The sequence below is a fragment of the Helianthus annuus genome, chromosome 3, assembly GCF_002127325.2.
Source record: "Helianthus annuus cultivar XRQ/B chromosome 3, HanXRQr2.0-SUNRISE, whole genome shotgun sequence".
Taxonomy (NCBI): Eukaryota; Viridiplantae; Streptophyta; class Magnoliopsida; order Asterales; family Asteraceae; genus Helianthus; species Helianthus annuus.
The window spans coordinates 119,505,014-119,527,979 of NC_035435.2; the positions used below are offsets into that span (position 1 = coordinate 119,505,014).

Sequence of the window (22,966 nt, forward strand, 5' to 3'; positions counted from 1 at the left end):
GTTTGCAACAGAACAGGCAGATTGACCTATTTAGTAGATCAAATTCTTGACAGTTAACAAAAAGCAATCACAACAAAATCAACCGAAAATTAAACAATAGGGTCTTCTGAAGAATCAAAATAACATAACAATAAAACCTGGTTGATTTTTACCTGGTTTTGAGACTCAAACGTAGGTTGGTTGTTGTTAAATCAAGCGGGAAATCGTGGTCGTTTGGCTCTACACGAGTGTGGTGGTTTAGTTAAGAAAGATGGTTCTGATGCTAATGTTTTTAAGAGAACATATAACATGATGAAATGAGAACCCATAAAATAGTCTAAATACCAACAATTAACACCCCAAAGTTTTGAAATTCCAAATTCCACTGAATATGCAAATTCTACAAATGGGTCAAACTTTTTGAAAAACACCCCAAAGGGTATTTTGTAAGCATAAAGTTTCACGAATCATTCCATTAAGAATAGTTGATTGTTGTGACATTTGTCACCAAACACGGTCCACATTGACTTTAACAGTGACATTTGCCATCAAAATAAAACCTATTTGAATGCGATATAAACACAGCTCAAAAGACAAACATGATCATGTTGTATTTCCTTGCAAAGCAGAAAATGGTAGAGATATAAACATATATATAATTAACTAGCTAGATAGAGCTTCTAACGTCTAGAGCAGAAGAAAAACTGCATAATTCACTTTTTGACATCAAATGGATTCAACATGGAATGATGCTTGGTGCCCTCTTACCTTTGCTCAAACTTCAAACTGGAGATATATCTATACTTCACAAGGCCGGGCAGAGTGTCATTACCGTTCAAGAATCAACTCTCTCTGATCCAAAGTTTTGGAGTTTTAATAAAACTAGGACGATAAGTACTAATTACCATCCAGTAGTTGCCTGGAATATTCAAATCTAGAATCTTATTCGTGTTAAGACAATACCCCACCACGTTTTCTCTATCTTCCTTAACACATAAGATCAAAATACTAGTACCATTTAAACCATCAATGAGACACAAAGGTTTCCACACTTGTGATCTAAATATAGGGTAAATAGTTTCCCGGATAGCTATCGCTTTATGCCAAGAAGATTCCTTCATCACCCAAACGTTGAACCCTAACGAAGACCCAGAAAATAGACTTAAGCTGCCTTTCAGTACTCCCAACATTTGCTTAGATTCATGATCATCTCCCAGTCCAGCCGGGGGCGGAATTAACTCAAATGTCTCTGTATCCAAATCGAAATCGTAAATTTGGATATAATCAAACCAATACACATGACTATTCACAAATACACCTGAAACCAGCAGCCCCCTATACTGAATGTGGTAAGGGCTTTGTCCCAAAGTTCTCCATTGATCTGTGCCAAGGGTGTAAACCTCGATTTCAACCGAGGCCATAAACCGTTCTTCGGGTATTCTCCTACCTATGATCCGTATGACTTTGTATTCCCCTCCCATTGAAACTCCGAAACCATAACTTACACGCGAAAAACAATCCAAAAAAGTTAGTTCAGGGAGGATCATATATTCTTCAACCACCACAGGATTGAATATGTAAATGGCATAACCTTCGTGACGCAAGCAGATCAAACCATTGATCGAACCCACTTCAAATATCTGATTAAGAGAACGAAAAGCAATAAGACCAAGGTCAAGGCTTTTGACATGACCGATGGTTAAGCGGTCGTAATCAACTTCATGTTCCACTTCTACGAACACTAATATCGGGTGTGGATTTTTGTATTGATGAAACATTAGGCAGGGACGCGATCTGGAGAGATGAAGATCAACAAAATAGGTGTCGGAAACAAGATCACGCCACTTTTTGCACACGCACTTGCAGCGGACAATTGTTTTGACCGGAAGTCGAGATAAAACGTCGAGGATGAGACTTTCAGGTAACACGTAGTCTTCCATGGCGTCAAACTAGGGTCTGTTACTCTGGCAGCTGGCGATCTTAACAGCGTAATAGGGTTTTATCAATATTCAATAGCGGGGATAGCAAAGTATTTCAGGGCTAGGCCCAATAGTGGTGGACCTAAGAATTTTTTTCATTGGGGCGGAAGTTTTTAAGTGTCGGTTGTCTGTAACAATATATTTTTCTTATCATTCCGATTCGTATCGAGTCAAATGATAAAAAGATAAAACTTTTTTCATGGGCCGGAAGCTTTTAAGTGTCAGTTGTCTGTAACTATATATTTTTCTTATCATTTCGGTCCATATCGAGTCAAATCATAAAAAGATAAAACTATATTAAGTTAAAATTAAATGAATAACAAAATACATTTACCGTCAATAAAAAACATAATATACATTGAAACAAAAAAAAATATTTTAACATTCGATGGTGAAATTGCAAAAAATAATGAAAATGCAAATTACATTAGTTTTCATATATAGTTTGTATAATATTTGAGTTGTTTTGTGTCATTTTAAATCATTGGTTTTGTGTATTATGGTGTCTTGTGTACTTTGCAGGGTCCCGGGAGTGAAAACGAGTTGAAATGTTGAAGAAACGAGCACACGGGAGGAGGTTTGGGCTTAGTGAAAGATTCTCATGGAATGAAAATGGATATTTGAAAAGAGGAAAAGATATAGAATTGAATTACGAACCCGTAGACGAAAACGGTGAAGAAAACGGAGTTAAAACGAAGAAGTTATGTCCGAAATCGTATTCTCAGTGCCCAGATCCGTCACGTCACGTCCTGTCTAAGGGTGTGGTTCCTCTTCTCGTTTCCATTTTTTTATATTTTTTATTTAATCCATTTTATTTATAAATAATATTTTTTTATTCGTTTAATTTGTTAAAATAAAAATAACTAAGAAAATTTGTTAAGAAAATTAAACATTTCATAGAATTTAAGAAAGTTACAAATTAAAACACACACAAAATTAATCTAAAAATACAGACTAAAAGCATAAAATAAATTTTGTCTAAACCTACGAACAACAGTACTCGTCATCAACGTGATCGAGAACATCATCTGGATCGACATTGAAGTTATTACAAATATGGTCGATTAAATCTGCACAAAGGTTATGCAGTTGTGTAATGCCCACATATTTAATTCTTGTTGCCCCTAGTCAAATCGGCTCAACCTTCTCATGAATGTCATTTGAATTGTATTCGTATATCGTCCGGCCTTCGTCTTCGATAATCATGTTATGTGATATAGTACAAGAATACATAACGTATCTCAATCTTTTTGGTATCTATGCACGTGCCCGATTTTGTATTATATGCCATCGTTACTTTAACACGCCAAACAACCGTTCCACATATTTTCTTGCTACTTCTTGGCACTTCGCATATTTTTTTCTTTCTTCATCAGGGGGATGTATCTAGATCTGGTATACTTTTAACAATAGTCGCAAAGTTTGGGTATATACCGTCAACTAGATAATACTCGTGCTTAAATGACACCCCATTGAGCATGAACGAAGAATCGGGGTCGGTATCTTTGATGATGTTGTCGAAAATCTCAGATCTTAATAGAACATTTAAATCGTTATTTGAACCTGCAACTACACAAAAGGCATGCCAAACCCATAGATCTTGTGAGCAAACGACTACTTGCATTATTGAGGAATGTCCTTGATCACTACTTGTATGTTGATCTCACCATGCATTCGGGAAATTATGCTATGGCCAATGCGTACAATCGATACTTTCTATTAGTTTATTTCTATTAGTTTTTTCCATTTTTATGTTTTTTCAAGTATTTTGGGCATTTTGTTTTTTGGGCTTGTGTTTGGCCCGTTGTCTTTTTTAGGTCTATTTCGAATTTCTGTCTCTATTTATGTATTGCCCTAGTCATTTGAACAATCAGAATTGAATTTTGAGAAAACAGTTTTTTCACTTCAAATTCCGTGGCCTTTGGGGTTACAATTTGGGGGTTGGGGAAGAACTACACGGGTATTTGCAGAATCAACGTGTAATCTTCATTTATCGTACCACGCACTACATCACTTTATGTATTTTTATTGGACTTGCATATTCTCTTTGAGCTTTTCTTTACAACATCGGTACCCATTCGGCCACCTCTAGGGTCTATAATATAAGATGGTGGTTAACTTAGGCCTCTACCTTGCTAACGGCCTCTTTGGTGAAATTATATCCTTTCTTCACAAAGACATGGTCATTACTGTACAAGGGATGAAGATCCAAAGTATTAGAGTTCAACAAAAACAATATTAGGAAAAAAAAAGTATCATTTTTGAAATTTTTAACATAAACTATCGTTTAAAATAGGCAAATTAGATTTAAAAAATCCTAATTTTTTCAATTTGGCCTATAACAATCACAACTCAGTTGTTTGCCGATAATAATCCAAAGTGCTCGACTTTTGACCAATAATAGTCTGCGTTAAAAATAGCTTAACGGAGTTGTATTTCTTAATCCTTGCAAAGCAGAAAATGGTAGAGATATAAACATATATATGATTGACCAGATAAAGGTTCTAAAGTCTAGAGCAGAAGAAAACTATATAATTCGGTTCATATCGGGTTGGGTCATATAACATCAAGCTAAAATTTATATAATCGTCAAAAGTCGTTACAAACATATTTAAGTTGTCGCTCTACGGGTTTTCATTTTTTTAAATCTATCCAAAATATCACCTTCAATGGGAGATATGTTATGGAACTTGGAGTTTGCTTTGCAACTTTATGTGGACGCGACTCGACTCGGTTCGATTCGGTTCGGGTCGACTCGGTTAGGTCCGGCTCAAGCCCGAAGACACGACATTCCTCCGTCGTGCGCCCCAGAGTTCGACACGCGAGGCACGGAACGCCGCAAGCAAATTCCCGCTAACACATCACCATGGCATCACCTTAGTGATGTCATGATGATGTCAAGCATTTGTCTCATATGTTGAATTAATGCAAAGATTGGAAACAGAAACTGTCCGGGCCGTTTCTTCACACATGGGCCGAGGACTTGAAGTTGGGCTTTGTCTTGGATTGGGCTTCAACAACAAACGACGAAACATATTGTAGAATATATGTATGTCGACGAAACAGAATGTGTTTCGTCGACTTTAGTGTTTCGCCGTGCCTTTATGCGTTTCGTTAGTCTATGTCTGTGTCTAGTATAAATACCCTCTCAGTTTCTGTGTGAAAGGTATGAGAGACCTGTGAGACTTAGTGAAACTCTGTAAACATTGTTTGTATATGTTTCGGGTTGTACTCATCCCTAACCAGTAGATATTGAATCTTTTGGTTACGCATGTTCTTCTTGTTAACTTTGTTTGGTTTGCACCGTCACGGGGATTCCGCACCCGTTACCGTGTTCGTGATAAACAAGGATAGGTTTTCGTTATCGATCCACCGGAAAAACGGGACCTACAATTGGTATCAGAGCCTTGGCTCTAATCCTTGTTTAAAACCAAACATTGTTAGTGTTTTTATCAAGTTTGTTTGTGATTTTTCAAAATTTATTCCTTAAAAGTTTATATATTTTCTGGAAAAAGTCACTTAAATCAGTGTTTATCTTGTTGTTTTTGCTAAAAGTTTGTTCAAAAACCCTGTTTATTTGCATGTTTGCATGTTTGGAACTGGTTTTTATTGAAAGTTTATGCAAAATTTATGTTCCGAAAGTTTGTCAGTTGATGCTTTGGCTGAAATCTTCATAAGAGTTCATCCAAACTTCAAAGTGTTGTTCAAAATTTCAACTTTTTGATCTTTAATAAGTTTACTGTGCAAGTTGTTGGTAATTTAAAATCATATTTGTTTGAAATTAGGGTTTTCAAGGAATGATGGGATGGTGTAAGTTTGAAAAAGAGTCTCTTTTGTCAGAAGAAGGATAAGGCCATCTCACCAAACACCAAACACCAACTCCAAACCTTATCCATTCATGTGTTTCGTCGGACAACATTAAGAATTCAGTTTCGTCACATATACATCTTGTTTCGTCGACATATAAGCAAAAAGGAATTATATTGTGTTTCGTCGCACATAATAAAACAACACCTGTTTCGTCGACCAGAGTAAAGAATCCAGTTTCGTCGAAGTGGTTAATCCAAGAGTTTCGTCGTTCAAAATTCTTACAAGTTTGGTTGGTTAAAAAAAAAATAAGTTAAAACAAACAATTTCTATCGGTTCAATCAAGTTAGATATGCTTTTTCATCATCATAATCAAGTTTTGTCATCACATGTATTCTGACATTTCATGTGATCAACTGATTTTTCATAAACAATAATTTAATATATTGAAAGTTAACTTGTTCTAAAAAAAAAATCATTTGATTGTTAGTGGGAATCAAATTTGGTCCAATCAGATTGCCATGTGTTGTGTTGGTCCAATCATATTAATTTGTTACTTTTAATAGTGATCATATCATTCATGTGTTAGTGGGAATCAAATTTGGTCCAATCAGATTGCCATGTGTTGTGTTGGTCCAATCATATTAATTTTTACTTTTAATAGTGATCATATCATTCTGACATTTCATGTGATAAATTGTTTATTCATAAACAATATTTTGATATATTAAAAGTTAACAATCTAAAAAAAAAAAAAAATTGGCCTTCATCTATATGTATATATTTAATTCTGATTGGGCAAATCCAAAGAAATCTGACAATTCACATGGGGTTTCATCAATATTAATTTTCATCGATTAGATCATTCATCACTAAAGGTTTCTTTATTTATTCAAGTGTAGTAAAAAAAAAAAATCAACCGAAGTTTCATGATAAAGTTATCACTTTTATACACCAATCATGAGTTGTACGAACCCATGGGATTGGAATACGGACCCACGACCAGCTCAAAATCAGACTTCGATGGCCGAATATTTAGCGAATTCCATACCTCGACCCCCTCCACATCAGACTTCGATGGCCGCATATTTAATGAATTCCATTCCTCAAGCCCAACCTCAACCTCAAGTTTCCACAACACAACCTCAATTCAATCCAAGTGTCGATTGTGGTCCGGCCATACAGTTGGGAAACGGTGATCAAACAAGAACTGCGTTTTACGTTGAAATTGTCAAGAATGTCAATGATGGTGAATCTTCGGGAAATGACGACAGTTCAGGATATAGTGGCAGTTCGGATGAAGAATCGAATTTGAATGAAAGAACTGATTCTGAAGCTGATAATTTGTCGGATGATGCCAAGGAGACAAAAAGTCAAAAATCTGACTTGATCAAGAAAGCTGATGCTACATCGAACGAAATGGAGAAGATTCTCACTGAAGATGGATCTTTCTCTTCTCAGACTGCCTTCATGGCTAATGTCACAGCTTCTACAAGTTAGGTAAAATTTGAAACTCCTAGCATATGTAGTGATTGTGCTGATATGAAACATAAATGTGCTGAATTGAAACGTGAATCTGAAACGGTTCATAGTCACAATCAGAGTTTGGTTATTGAACTGTCAAAGTGCAAAGACGCAAACATGGCGTTAACTCGAAACGAAAAGGATTTTAAATCTGTAATTGAAACCCTAAAGAAAAGTGTTTCCGAATTGAACAAAGTTGTTTATCATAAACAAGTTAATATTAACGATTACATTAACATTGTTAAGGAAACCAAAAAGGAGTTAGCCATTGCCAAATGCGAGCATAATGCTATCAAGCAAAAGTTGGAGAGTTATTCTAACTCCCGATTTGTGCTCGATCACATCATAGACGTTCAAAAACTGAAAGGTAATGTGAAAGGCGTTGGGTATAAGGCGTGTCCACCCCCTTTGAGACACAACTATACCAAAATGCCCGATGAAGAGGATATGCCTCGGTATGAACCCAGTGTGCCTCTTGATTATGAGGAAGTTACTACTGGCCTAGGGTTCAAACTGGACAATTCATCAGAGGGCTCATCTGATAACAAAGAAAAGTCATCATGTGATTCAGATCAAAGTCCTCCAACCATTGAGGACAATGATTCTTCAGATGATGAATCAGATGTGAATGACCAGGATGAATCACTTGATGAGACGAAAGGAGTAGAAATTCCAATTGAGAATCATATTCTGTGTGATCCTCCAACTCCTACTGTGCAACCTGTTGTCAAGCAAGTGATAGATCCTGTCAAGAATGTCAAGGACGACAAAGAATGTGTGTTTGCTGTTAAGAGCAATAACGTGTTGTATACTTTAGTCGGTGATGCTAAAATTTATTCGGACAATGATTTTCCAATTAAAAATGTCAATCCATCTTTGATTGATAAAGTGTTTGAAGACAACACGAATAAATTTTTGGGAAAGACCATTCTCGGAGTTGTGGTAACACAATGTGATCCTGTTCCAAAATCAGAAATTAGAAAACAATTTGGAAAACAGAAAACACCGACAAGTCAACAACCAATTGCTTTTAAGGGTAAACAACAACAACGAGCTCCAAAGCCAAAGGCTAAGGTTGGATCAAAAGGAGCTCGTTACAAGAAGAAAGCAAAAGATGTTAAATTTGTAGCATCAAATGGTACGGATAAAATTAAGACTTTTGAAAACAAATCAAACACCGATTTTGTTCAACAAGTCAAGATTTTAAAACGTAATAGCGATAACAATTACACCCAACACACAAACGGGTGTGATGAAAGAGCAAGTACCTCAGGTTCTACAGGTTCGACATCTGCTAGTCGATCAAATTCTCCTAAGTTTGTTGAAAGGAGAACGTGTTTTAAATGTGTGAAGTTTGGGCACATCATTAAAGACTGCACAAACTCGCCCAAACCAAATTTTGTTGAAAGAACCCCTTCTGAACAAGGTCACTCACAACGTCGTCCTATTTCTCCAAAACATGATAAACGCACTATTAAAGAACAAGAAACAAAACAACGGCGTCAAAATGTGAAGGTGATCGAAAAGGCTTTAAAACTAGAAACTGTTAAAAGGAAACCAATTTTGTCACAAACGTTAAAACCAGAAAATGTACATAATACACAATCTGGTAAACAAAAACAAGCTTGGAGACCTAAATCGGGTGAAAGTTCATGGGGAGGTGCTGTGTTTGAAAATCATCAAGAAATTGAAATTACATTTCTTGATTCTCAGGGGCAACCCAAGTCTATGAAGGCTTGGGTCCCCCTCTCCAACTAATTTCTGAGTGAGGTGCAGGAAGTTCCGGGAGGAACTATCGATAGTCATAGGATTGTTGATAGTGGAACGTCCTTGCACAAAATAGGCGACAGAAGAAATTGTTGCCTTTGATGGAGAGAAAAAGAAGACAAAAATTGTCTGTTGAAAGAAACTGATAGCTTTGACAAAATGCAAATCATTTCAAAGTGTGATTGTTAAAGGCTTTGAACGGGTCCCCAGGATAGATTCAATCAAAATGTACGCATCTGCAGCACGTCTGAAGTTCAAAATCAACAAGATGAACGTGTAGTGTACATTTCTTCGCGGTGTGATTGAAGAAAATGTGTTTGTTGAACAAACCAACCGGGTGTGCGGATGCCTTGGCATGGATTGAACAACCGCACACTACTTCTTAAAGAGAAAGTCAAAGACCTTCGCTGGTGCAATATGGAAGTCCAGCCGGACCCAGAGGTTTCTGATCTTGTTGCTGTGTAGAGCTATCTCGGATTAAGTGAAGTAGCTACAAATTCGACCTTGAAATCCACACCGGGTGGATATCCAGTTTGGGAGAGTGCTCAAATTCCTGGCAATGCACGAGGAAGTTGCAGGATTACGGTTTTGAATTTCTAATCTCTCCTATACTTGTCGATTTTTAAGTTGCTTTATGAATTATTATCATCTTGTATAGCACTCTTTGGCCTAACACGTTGATCTCAAATATCACCTCACACGTGATTGTTTCACCATGAAACTCGTCAATGTTGTCATGGTCCACACCGCTTACCGACATGCCAACTGATTTTTCCAAAATTCGATAAAATCATTTCAAATTAAACTTATTTTTGGTAAACGGCATTGAGGTAAAACAAGAGTTAACCAACATCGGAAAATCATTTTTGTAAATATCTTTGTGTCTTTTAAATTTGTCTTAGTTTATTGATTTTAGGGGGGAGTAAATCTAAAAATTTGAAAATCCAAAAACATCGAAAAATTTCAAAAGCGCAAAAACATTGGAAAAACAAAAATGAGTTTCCTGGCGAGAAAAAGAGAAAATGATAGTACATCAGTGGTCTGTCTAAACCTCGTTAAACCTAAAATGAAAAACGATAAGCAACTCTATATAAGATGTATCGGTAGGCTCACAATCATTTTAAAGTGTGCAGGGTGATATAAACCTTAAATCGACTGAAGACCAGGTGGGAACCATTCATTGGCATATGGTCTTAGTACCGAAATTTCGTTTGAGAGATTGCCGAGGTTCTGAAATATTCGGTCTTTATGCTGATTATCATCTGGGTATCATGGTTGTATCTTTTACCGAAAAATAATGGGGACGCAAGTCTAGATCTTCCATGATACTATACATACGTGTACATATTGCATCCGACCTCAATAAGTGATAAACAATCACATGTCCAAACAAATAAGTGATAAAATATCACATCTATCCGGGAGTCAAGTTCGTCTCTCTGCTGTATGAAAGTACTGACCTGTTCACGGACTTGCTCCTGTGCCCTCATGCATCGAAAATCAAGTTCCTCATCAATAAGTGATTCTATCACATAGGGCTTGGTTTTCAAATCAAAATAAGTGAGCATATCACATCATATACGGTCAAACAGATGATAAACGGTATACTCACCGGTAAGATGAACCATCGTGCATACCTTGATACGGGAATGTGTCGTGTGTGGATGAACACCGGTCGGTAAGTATAACTCATACCTTAACGTATCCCCTCGCCATGATTACATCTGATTTGTTGAGCTTATGTGGACAACAATACCGATAATCGTTATAGGATGCTTTTCTAAATGTTAACTAAAGGAACAACAAGAGCATTTTGACATGACCGTACACTGATATGATTCTCTTACCCTCGAAACTCACAAAAAAGAATGTCTGTAAATATTTATTTATTGTTTTCCGTCTTTACATTTGAAAAAATGAAAAATTCCAAAAAGATTTTAGGTGTGTTTTAATATAAACTTTATAAAATCCAAAAAGATTTTGCTTCTAGTTTATTTTTGATTGAACGATGTTGGAACTCGAGTCTATCCTACCCCAAAATCCTGATTTTAAGCCAGAAAACAATTGCATCTTCATAAACAGTCGAAGTTAACAGATTTTGAAAGTTAAAGGATTAAAATTGATCATTTTCTAAACTTTCAAACTGTTATCGGTCGGTAGTTGATTGTAAAATGGTCACACGTGTGTCTTTTGTTTATGGAAACTATATTCCAAGCGGTTGTTCTCATTATGCGTTTAGACTTCTTGCATGTGCAGATGCTAAAGGCGAGGAGAACATGTTCGATGACAAGCTTTGGAATGAAGACACGACGTGAAGGCACTCAAAAGATACAGATGATCGAGTTGCCGCTGACCCTTCATCAACACCACAAGGATCTGAAAAATTGACAAGTCAAAAGATTCACAAGCATGACTCAATGGAGAGTTCATTCTAAGGGGGAGTTTGTTAACACACTTCCTACATGAAAAGGGGAGTTTGTTGATACACTTTCTTCTTATGACGCGTGAAGACTTTGAAGATCCTCCGACATGAAAGACACAGAAGAAGACGAACCATCACAGAAGACGAACCATCACGAGTAGCGTCCAAGGGGGAGTTTGTTGATACACTTTATGTGGACGCGACTCGACTCGGTTCGATTCGGTCCGGGTCGACTCGGTTAGGTCCGGCTCAAGCCCGAAGACACGACATTCCTCCGTCGTGCGCCCCAGAGTTCGACACGCGAGGCACGGAACGCCGCAAGCAAATTCCCGCTAACACATCACCATGACATCACCTTAGTGATGTCATGATGATGTCAAGCATTTGTCTCATATGTTGAATTAATGCAAAGATTGGAAACAGAAACTGTCCGGGCCGTTTCTTCACACATGGGCCGAAGACTTGAAGTTGGGCTTTGTCTTGGATTGGGCTTCAACAACAAACGACGAAACATATTGTAGAATATATGCATGTCGACGAAACAGAATGTGTTTCGTCGACTTTAGTGTTTCGCCGTGCCTTTATGCGTTTCGTCAGTCTGTGTCTGTGTCTAGTATAAATACCCCTCTCAGTTTCTGTGTGAAAGGTATGAGAGACCTGTGAGACTTAGTGAAACTCTGTAAACATTGTTTGTATATGTTTCGGGTTGTACTCATCCCTAATCAATAGATATTGAATCTTTTGGTTACGCGTGTTCTTCTTGTTAACTTTGTTTGGTTTGCACCGTCACGGGGATTCCGCACCCGTTACCGTGTTCATGATAAACAAGGATAGGTTTTCGTTATCGATCCACCGGAAAAACGGGACCTACAATCCACCGGAAAAACGGGACCTACATGAAGAAAGATGAGAAGAAAAAGAAGGAGGAGGAGGAGGAGGAGGAGGAGGAGGAGGAGGAGGAGGAGGAAGAAGAAGAAGAAGAAGAAGAAGAAGAAGAAGAAGAAGAAGAAGAAGAAGAAGAAGAAGAAGAAGAAGAAGAAGAAGACAGTGATGTTAGTATGGGTCAAACTATCTACACATCTTAGTTGGCTATCTACACACTTAGGGTTTACCTACACTGCGTATAGGGTTACATGTAACGCCCTGCTTTTTCATACTTTCCATAATTAGAAAGCTCGCCTGGTAATGCTATTTTTGGAAATCTTGTATTATTGTAGTCGTCTTTTCGTTGTAAAATCCGAGACTTGGATCATAAATAAAATTCGTATTTCTTTAAATTCACCATCTACATATTCATACATGTTCATACGTTCGAATTCATTGTACATCGAATCCTTATTTGTAATTCATACTTATACTTATTCACGATTCATGTCCATGCTTGTCCTTATATTGTTGATACCTAAAAACCCCTAATAATATGCTTATTTATACAACGGTTAATCATCTAATATGTGACATATACTTGTCACTTACAAACATGTTACATACTTGTACATTACACTTTTTACCTAGTTAAATCATGTTTTATTTCATATTTCACCTTGTTACAAGTTAGGGGAAACATTGTTGCATATTATTACACAACTTAATTAACAAAATTACTCATTATAATGTTTTAAAAAATAAAAAAAAAATAAAGAAATATGGCAGCCCCAGTTCAGCAAAATTCAGCCCCATATAGTTGGGTTTTGTGGGCTAGTTTCAAGGTGTAACCCCTTCTAAACACTTCCAAAGCCCAACCCATTGAAACCCTAATCCTTCCCCCTATAAATACCACTTATAACCAGCCTCCCTACCACTTTTGCAACACTAAAAACTCTCAAAACATCCTTCAAACCGTAGCTGAAGGCAAAGGTTCGAGCAGATTGACACCCCTTCACGAAAATGAGCATAACTCACTCAATTCTTATCCGATTCACTTGATTCTTTTTCCTACTTGCTTGGATAATCATGGGGTTCGATTCCTAGACTTCTCCTTGGAGAAATCAGACCTGGAAATGCCCCGAAATAGTCCATAAACTTTCTGTTTGATTTTTATGTTCTTCAAAACTTGTTTAAACCTATGCAACTTGTGTCTAACACATCTCATGCCTATGTCCTAATGCTTACAACTTATCCCATGGTTGGTTAAGCTTAAAAAAAAGGTTGAGACATTTGAAATCAGAGGATTAAACCTCATAAACTTGGTGTTTTGTCTAGGGTTTCAACCCACAAATCATGTCATCATAGTCTTTGATACATGAGTGATTATGGAACAACTTGGGTTGTCCAAACATACAATCCTCACATGATTTGATGATTTCTATTAGTTAGTTTACTTTACATACATGTAAAGACCTTAGTTCATGACCCTCCTTGGTTGTTTTTACATCAAGTGTAGTGGTGAACATCAAAGGGGTACCTAAATGGAAGCCTTGTCTTCCTACCCCATCCATGACACCCATGACTCAACTTGAGGTACCTAAATGAAGATGTAATCTTATACCTATTACTTGAATACTTGAACATTTGGACTTAATAATATGTGTATAATATACGACCTACATACTATCTATGTACACTCGAATCTTTGATGTTGAAATCATATTCATTTGTCAAAGTAGTAGGTTATCATCTAAGGACCTAAACCTTGTTATGATTCTTATGGGTGTTCAACTCATAAAATCATTATAACCCATGAGGTTACCAAGTGTCATACAAGTGTTATGTGTGAAGATGAATATTTTGATATAATATTTTCATGTCACTTTCATTCCAAATCTCGACTCTAAACATGCTTGAACTTAAACCCTTACGCATTCAACCTTCCAACCTCGGCAACTTTGTCACATTGGATAATCGGAAAACATATGCAAACTTTGTGAGTATACTCGTATTCCCCTTTTACTTTTATCACTTTTGGGGTGTAACATGTTTTATCTATCAACAAACTTACACATGAACATTTTGCTTAAACACATGAACATTCCTATAACATGCTTGTATACGTGATGGTTTGATACTTTAAACTTGGGTGATTCTTATGTGTTGAACTTATCATTAACTTCGTACGAGCCAAACCGTGACATATGTAGCGCTATAGGATTAACGACCCGCCCTTTATCATCGGTTATGTCATGAGCATATTGCGTTTTCTTGGTTTGATATGTTAGACACATGCCATGTTTAAATGTTTATCTTGAATCACATGCTTGCTACGAGGAATTGTTCAAACTTATCTTTTGCTATGTACGTATCAAACTTGTATACTCGCCTTTGCTTTTGCATTGAACTTTATTTTAAACATGTTACAGGTTGAGGACGATGATGCTATGAAATGAAGTAGCGTTGATGCCTAGATACACATATAGACGTTTAGGTTTAATCGTTGTATCAATGTTGATTATGTTGTATTGTATTTCCTTTGAACTTGATGTTATTTGATTTCTTTGTAATGTTGACAAAAGAATTATGAAATGAAATCGGTTTATTAAATATTGTCACAAATAGCGTTATGGTGACTCTAGCAATCTTCACACTTCGTCTCATCCCGATGTTTCCGCCATTGGTTGGGGTGTGACATTACACCTATACGTTGTGTATAGAGCTATACTCAGCGTATAAAACCATGGATTTCAGAGCCTTATCAGCAATCATTGCACAAAAAACAAGGGTTTATATACGCTGCGTATAGAGCTATACTCAGCGTATATAACCCATTAGTTTTTTTTTTTTTTTTTGCTATTTTGATGTATTTGAGGTATAAATTATCACCCGGTTCCAATGTTAAATCGCTTAAAATATATAACCGTTAATGTTATACCAATAATATTATATACTTTTAAATTGTTTTGGAAAACCTATATACGGTACTACACTATACAATACGATACGATACAATATAACGCACGTATAGGCCTATAGGTGTAGTATATGTCCCTTATAGGCCTATAGGTGTGGTTTAGGTCCCGTGTAGGCCTATAGGCATATAAAAGGCCTACATGGAACCTATACGAGACTTATACTATACACTATATGATACGATGCAACACGATACGATACTATAGGATACCATACAACACTCGTATAAGCCTATAGATGTAGTATAGGTCCCTTATAGGCCTATAGGTGTGGTTTAGGTCCCGTGTAGTCCTATAGGCATATACAAGACCTACATGTAACCTATACAAGACTTATACTATACACTATACGATACAATGCAACACGATACGATACTATAGGATACCATACAACACTCGTATAAGCCTATAGATGTAGTATAGGTCCCTTATAGGCCTATAGGTGTGGTTTAGGTCCCGTATAGGCCTATAGGCATATACAAGGCCTACATGGAACCTATACGAGACTTATACTATACAGTATATGTCACGTATTGACCTCGTATAACCCTATAAGTGTGATATCGTATCGTATAGCGTAGTATATGTCACGTATTGACCTCGTATAAGCCTATAAGTGTGATATCGTATCGTATAACATAGTATATGTCCCGTATAGGCCTATAGATATAGCATAGGTCCTGTATAGGCCGCGTATATGTCCTCGTATATTGACCTCGCATATACAAGACCTATAGGAAACCTATACTATACTATACTATACGATACGATATAACACCCGTATAGGCCTATAGGTGTGGTTTGCGTCCCGTATAGGCCTATCGGTATGGTTTAGGTCCCGTGTAGGCCTATAGGCATATACATGACCTATATGAGACTTATACGCGGCTTATACGAGACTTATACTATACACTATACGATACGATATGACACTATAGTATAGGTCCCGTATAGGCCTATAGGCAGATACAAGACCTATATGAGACTTATACAAGGTTTATACGAGACTTATACTATACGATACGATACTTAAAAATGTTTTTTTTTAAATTCACCCTTTATATACGCTGCGTATAGGCCTATACGCAGCGTATATAAAGGGTCAAAAAAATATATTTTTACTACAGGTTTGGGGTTAAAAATAAAATTACCCTTTATATAAGCTGCGTATAGGTCTATACGCAGCGTATATAAAGGGTCAAAAAGACAATTTTACCCTTGCATATGGCTGCGTATAGCCCCAAATGCTGGGGTAAAATGGTCTTCCACACTATACGTTGCGTATAGACCCATACGCAGCGTATATAAAGGGTCAAAAAGACAATTTTACCCTTGCATTTGGCTTCGTATAGCCCCAAATGAAGGGGTAAATGGTCTTTTTGACCCTTTATATACGCTGCGTATAGACCTATACGCATCGTATATAAAGGTTTTTTTATAAACATTTATACATTATTGGTTTTAGTAAATTTTATAAAAAAAGTTATATCGAATCGTATCGGTGTAGTATAGGTCACGTATCGGCCTCGTATAAGTTTCCTATAGGTCTTGTATATTCCTATAGGCTTATACGGGACCAAACCACACATATAGGCCTATACAGGTGTTATATCGTATCGTATAATATAGTATCGTATAGTGTAGTATAACTCTCGTATAGGTTTCCTATAGGTCTTGTATGTGTATATAGGCCTATACAGGACCTAAACCACACCTATAGGTCTATACGGGACCTAAACCACACATATAGGCCTATACGGGTGTTATATTGTATCGTATAGTATCGTATCGTATCGTGTATCGTATAGACATAGTGTAGTATAAGTCTCGTATCTAAACTTTGTGAAAAAATGATGCTTCAAACCCACCAAAATGATCCCAAAAGTTCAGAGGGTTTATATACGCTGCGTATATATACGCAGCGTATATAAACCCTTGTTTTCTATGCAATGATTGCTGGTCAGGCACTGAGATCCATGCTTTACCTACGCTGAGTATATGTCTATACGCAGCATATAGGTGTAACCCTATACGCATCGTATAGATCTATACACAGCGTATAGACTTATACGTAGCGTAAGTAAACCCTGATTCAACTAGGGTTTGGTGTGCCAATAGGTACACCCTATTCTTATTAATGATGATTCAGGTGTGGTAATGGGGTCTCCTTTGTTCTCCAAGATATTGAAGGAAGATGAATGAAGATTTAATATTTTGTTATTTGTTATTGTTTGATTATATCAACTTTTTTTTCTTTCTTATATTGTTGATGAATTATAATTTCTAATGTCATAAAGATTATGATTATTAAATTTCATCAAGACAGAAAAACCCTTAACTAAGAATTTATCTCAAAACATATTAGAATTTAGGTACCATGAGAGATCATAACTCTGTTCTTACGACATTCTTTAAATAAGTCTACACCAACCTCACTAGGGAACACCTCTTCGTGATCAAAGTTAAAATATTTAATTGAAAAATAGTGAAGAAAGATAAAATCTTTTCACAGGGCTATTTTTCTTAATTTGCAGAAGTATGTTCATGATAAACCAATGCTTTAATATAATTAATTTAAAAAAAAATGTATAAATTACAACGTAAATCATCTCCTTATTATTGAATTGTAAAACTGGTAAAGGTAACCTTCATTTACCTATCAAGTTGTTTGTTGACCGCAGGCGTCGAGAACCACAAGTTAACGGGATATGAAGTCAAAATCTAGGATTTCATATACAATCAAATTAGAATGGTTGAAGGTAGGTGGTCAACTGAGTTTGCAACAGATCAGGCAAATTGATCTATTTAGAAGATCAAATTCTTCACGGTTAACACAAAGAAATCACAACAAAATCAACCGAAAATTAAACAATAGGGTCTTAGGAAGAATCAAAATAACATAACAATAAAAATTCTGGTCGATTTTTACATGGTTTAGAGACTCAAACGTAGGTTGGTTTAGAAGAGGTTATAGGGTTTGCGGCTGAGAAAAAAGAAGCGTGTTTTGATATTAGGGCAGAGATTAGAAGAGGAGAACCCACATCTACACCAAAAAGAGGACTTGTTAATGAAAGGTCTTCGAGAAAACAACAGCTGCAAACCCAAATGTCTGCGGCACAGACATAAGAGGCCAGGAAGCTATTCTTTGAAAAAACAAACAGCCCCTTAGCTTCCACTAACTTCTCTCTATTTAGTTGTTCGGTGCTCGGTTTTCTTTTATGAAAACTATTAAGACAATGATAATTATATTTACTTATAGAAAATATATCGGCAGCAAACTGTAATTCTATAGGAACTTATACAACTGAATCAACAAATTTCCAACTGAGACTTTTTAGATAAACCCAATTGTTTATAGCATATTATATATGTCAGCAGAGAAACCCACCAACAACAAATCTTGTTGAACTTTTTAAAATTTGAATTCAACAAATGGGTCAAACGTCTTGGAAGTCACCCAAAGGGTATTTTGTATAGAAAGAAGCGATTGCTAGACATGAGATATAAAGTAGTTAAATGAGCCTTTTCATGTTTGATACTTTTGTTAATCACGTCATATCTAACATGCTTTACACGATTAGGCGTGTTTTGGCAGCCTTTTTCATGTTTGATACTTGTGTTAACTACTCTATTAAAAAGAATTGATTATTATTGAGATGTGGATAATCTTATAATAATACATGAAGATTATTCGGTAAACGGATAGATGAAACTACAGCTAGTCGGCTCAGAGTCACCACCAGCGAACAGTAGGGTGCGTATTTGATGATCCCATATACAACTACACCACCATGATTTCACTTTCGTTCCTAATATCATTCTGCCAAAATTGAGTTAGCAAAGGAAATAATATTAACTCAAATTACAATTAAAATAAAAATGAAGAGTATTGTTTTCTAAAACATTCGTCCATCATTAGGCCTACTAAATAGTTTAAACATAATAACTGACTCAAGAAAAGGTAATACATGCCCGAAGCTAACAACAGCTAGAATGACGCCCTTTGCTCGAACTTCAAACTGGACTTATATCTATTCTTCGCAGAGACAGTGTCATTACTGTACAAGGAACCAACTCGAACTCTCTCTGATCCAAGGTTTTGGAGCTTAACAAGACTAGGACGATACGTAAGCATACTTGCAAAGATGTCGCCAGGCAAATTCAGATCTAGAATCTTATTCGTGTTAAGACAATACCCCAGCAGACTTGGATTTTCCTCAGGCCAAGGCCAGAAGATCAAAATACTAGTACCATCTGAACCATCCATGAGAAACCTGGGTTCCCACTCTAGCGATTTAAGAAACGGGTCTATGTTTTCCTGGATCACCGCTATCGCTTTATACCAAGATTCCTTCTTCACCCAAAGGTTAAACCCTAATGAAGTCCAAGAAAACAGACTTAAGCTGCCTTTCAGGATTCCCAGCATTTGCATTGATTCTTGATCATCCCCTAGTTCCCCCGGAGGGGACGGAAATGACTCAAATGTCTCAGTGTCCATATCGAATTTGTAAATTTGGCCATGAATAATCCAATAAACATGACTATTCACAAATACACCCGGCGGATCCACAGCCCAACGATAGCTAATGCGGTAAGGGGTTGGTCCGAAACATCTCCATTGGTTGGTTCCAAGGGTGTAAACTTCAATTTTAAGCGCGTAAATCCATATGACTTTGTATTTCCCTGTCATTGAAACTCCGAAACCATAAGTTAATGGGAACCGAACATCCTCCAAATTTGGTTTTGGTGGTTGAGGGAGGATCATGTATTCTTCGTCCAAAGGATTGAATATGTAAGTCGTATCAAAATCTCGGTTGTGCAAGCAGATCAAACCATTAACCGAGCCCACTTGAGTTGTCCAATTACAAGGGTAGGGAACTGCACTAAGATGAAGATTAAGGGTCTTGACATGATGGAGGGTTAAACGGTCGTAATCAACTTCGTGTTCCACTTCTACCAACTCTAATATCGAGCTTGGAGAATCGTATTGGTGAAAACTTAGGCACGGACGCGATCTGGAGAGATGAAGATCTACAAAGTAGGGGTCGGAGACAAGATCACGCCACCTTTTGCACACGCACTTGCAGCGGATTATTGTTTTCAGCGGTAGTCTGGATAAAACTTCGAGGATGTGGCTTTCAGGTAATACGGCGTCTTCCATGGCGTCGATCTAGGGTTTGCTTGATAACTTGGTACAGAAGCTTCTATACGTTTTTTTGAAAAGAAACAGAAGCTTGTATACGTAAAAACAGAAATCGAATTTTACTTTCTGAATAATTACAATCATAAATCAACTTCTTTAAATAAACAAACTAATCCTAATCCTAGTTTAATACGTAACACTTTAAAATAAACACAAAAACAAACTAATCTAATCTATACATATAATAAAAGAAATTAATTGATGGACACATGTCGATATGAGAGGCATCTATTTTTTAGTTTTCCCGCCATACATCTATGTTTATTTTTATCTTAAAAATTACAAGTTTTAAAATAATTTATTAAGTTATCCCATATTTTAAGTTAACGTTTATCTATAACTATATCTCTATATTTATATTTATCTTCTAATATAATTTTTGTACTTATCTTTATTTTATTATTTTGCGAGTAAATTGCACAAAACGTCCTTTATGTTTCCTCAAACATGCAGGTTCTAGCCTTAATGTTTAAAACTTGTTAAAAACATTCTTTAAGTTTATTTTTGTTGTTGGTTTAATCCTTTATGACTAACCAAGTTAATTATCTCAGTTTATTTCCCTCACATGCCTAACATGTGAGGGTCCCACTATCGTTTGATGACCGACATCAACTGACTCGCAAAATGGAACACAATTGGATCTCTTAAATTTATGGGGCCATTCACATGGAGCAAGCCCCTTTTCATTCCGAGCTATCAACATCCACTCGGATGAGAGATCCAACCCGCGTTTCGCTGACTAAATGCCAAACAAGCCATATTTACAGGTTGATAGCCTCACGTTAGTTCTGTATGTGATTTCAAATTGAAAAGTGCATATCATTTTTTGTAATTGTTTTCCTCTTTAGTTTTGATTAATTGATTGAGATTACATGTATTAAATATGGAAGAATAAAAACTAATATTTAAGTACAAAGTAACGGGTAATGAACGGGGAAAGAAGAAATAAGTGGATTTAATGGACTGAATGTATATTTGGATGCAAAATTTGCGTTTCTTTTTGTGAATAGATTCATTTCATACTCAAAAGTCTCTAATGGTGGTGGCCGAGGGAGGGCCTGAGGCTTTTATTTTTTATTTTTTACACTTAATATAAATAACTATTTAATATTTTATTGAGTCGATCACATGTAACATTGACGTTTTTAACCTGTTAATAAATTAAAAAACAACAAAGTAAAATGTTATAATTTTTGTAATACACAAGTTTATAACCTAATAATAGAAAAATAAAAAAACAAAGTAAAATGTTCTAATATGTAAATAGTATATCAAAGTTCTTTTTTTACCAAAAACGTATTTTGACGACTGTGTGTGTTAACTGGTTACATTATATTTATTCAAGCCGTGTAGTACACGTGCTTATTCAACTCATATTATACACAGGTAATTAAAGATGTAACTTTTTTATTATATAAAAATATATTTAATCAACCCGTGTAATACACGGGGTTCTAACCTAGTACTTATGTACTAAAAACTAGGATAATTCAAATAATAATTAAATATACATTTAGTTATTAATTTTACTTAATCAGTCCTTCGACTTTGATCTCCTCCAAACCATCACTTGAGATCTCCCGTCAGGGGCGGACCTAATATAGTCCGAGGCGTAGCCCGGGCTACGGCTCAACTTTTATCCGTTAGTGTAAAAAAAAAAATTTTTTCGATTTTTATACTTAGGACACCCCTCAACAACAACTAGGACACCCCTCAAAAAATTTTACAAACTGAAATTAAGCCCAAAAAAATACTGATTATATTGGCCCAAATAACCTAATGATAGCCCAATACTAGTTAGCCCAAATAGTAACCCAAGTGCATTGGGCGGTTGCAGGGATAATCAAACGTCGGTCGAACAAAATTACAGAATTCGCAGGAGGTCCAGGAGAACTCACGAACTGAGGATTACAATCGAAGGAGAAGGATTAAAAATTACATCGCAGAAGACTTGAAAAATCACATCGCAAAAGACTTGAAAAATTACTTGTCTCCTTCATCTCGCACATCGCACTTCGCAGCCGCACCGCAGGTCAGGAGGATTAAGAATTACATAGCAGGAGGTTGTTTTTTTTAAGTTTCTTTATTGTTGAATTCTTTATTGTTGAATTGTTTATTGTTGAATTTAATTCTTTGTTTTTTTATTGTTGAATACTTGATTTCTTAGTTTTTTAATTGTTGAATTCATAGTTTTTTAGTTTCAGTTTCATAACTTTCTTTAGTTTTTTTATTTCTTTGATCAATTTTGTTAGTTTGTTTAATAAAGACTTTGATTGTTTGAACTTTGAATTGATGTGTGATTGTTTGAATTCTTTGAAGTGATGACGAAACCAAAATCCAAAAAAACAAGCTTTAATTGGGAACTTTTTCAAACGAAAATACGAAGAAATTAATGATGATGAAACAACTCCTCCGAATGTTGACGTTGATTCAAGTCCGAATG

The 22,966-nt window shown here is 36.1% G+C and overlaps 2 protein-coding genes across 2 annotated transcripts; both read right to left on the reverse strand.

Annotated features, from left to right (window-relative positions):
- Positions 1–603: 603 nt before the first annotated feature.
- LOC118490647 (F-box protein At3g07870-like) lies at positions 604–1,931 on the reverse strand. Its single transcript, XM_035988414.1, has one exon. The coding sequence runs from the start codon at positions 1,917–1,919 to the stop codon at positions 822–824; it is 1,098 nt and encodes a 365-aa protein (XP_035844307.1). The 5' UTR covers positions 1,920–1,931; the 3' UTR covers positions 604–821.
- Positions 1,932–19,156: 17,225 nt separating this feature from the next.
- LOC110926794 (F-box protein At3g07870) lies at positions 19,157–20,577 on the reverse strand. The gene has a single exon (XM_022170484.2). The coding sequence runs from the start codon at positions 20,479–20,481 to the stop codon at positions 19,309–19,311; it is 1,173 nt and encodes a 390-aa protein (XP_022026176.2). The 5' UTR covers positions 20,482–20,577; the 3' UTR covers positions 19,157–19,308.
- Positions 20,578–22,966: the final 2,389 nt, after the last annotated feature.

Bases quoted from the DNA above. Each gene is read 5' to 3' on its own strand.
- LOC118490647 (XM_035988414.1), bottom strand. From the start codon at position 1,919: ATGGAAGACTACGTGTTACCTGAAAGTCTCATCCTCGACGTTTTATCT.
- LOC110926794 (XM_022170484.2), bottom strand. From the start codon at position 20,481: ATGGAAGACGCCGTATTACCTGAAAGCCACATCCTCGAAGTTTTATCC.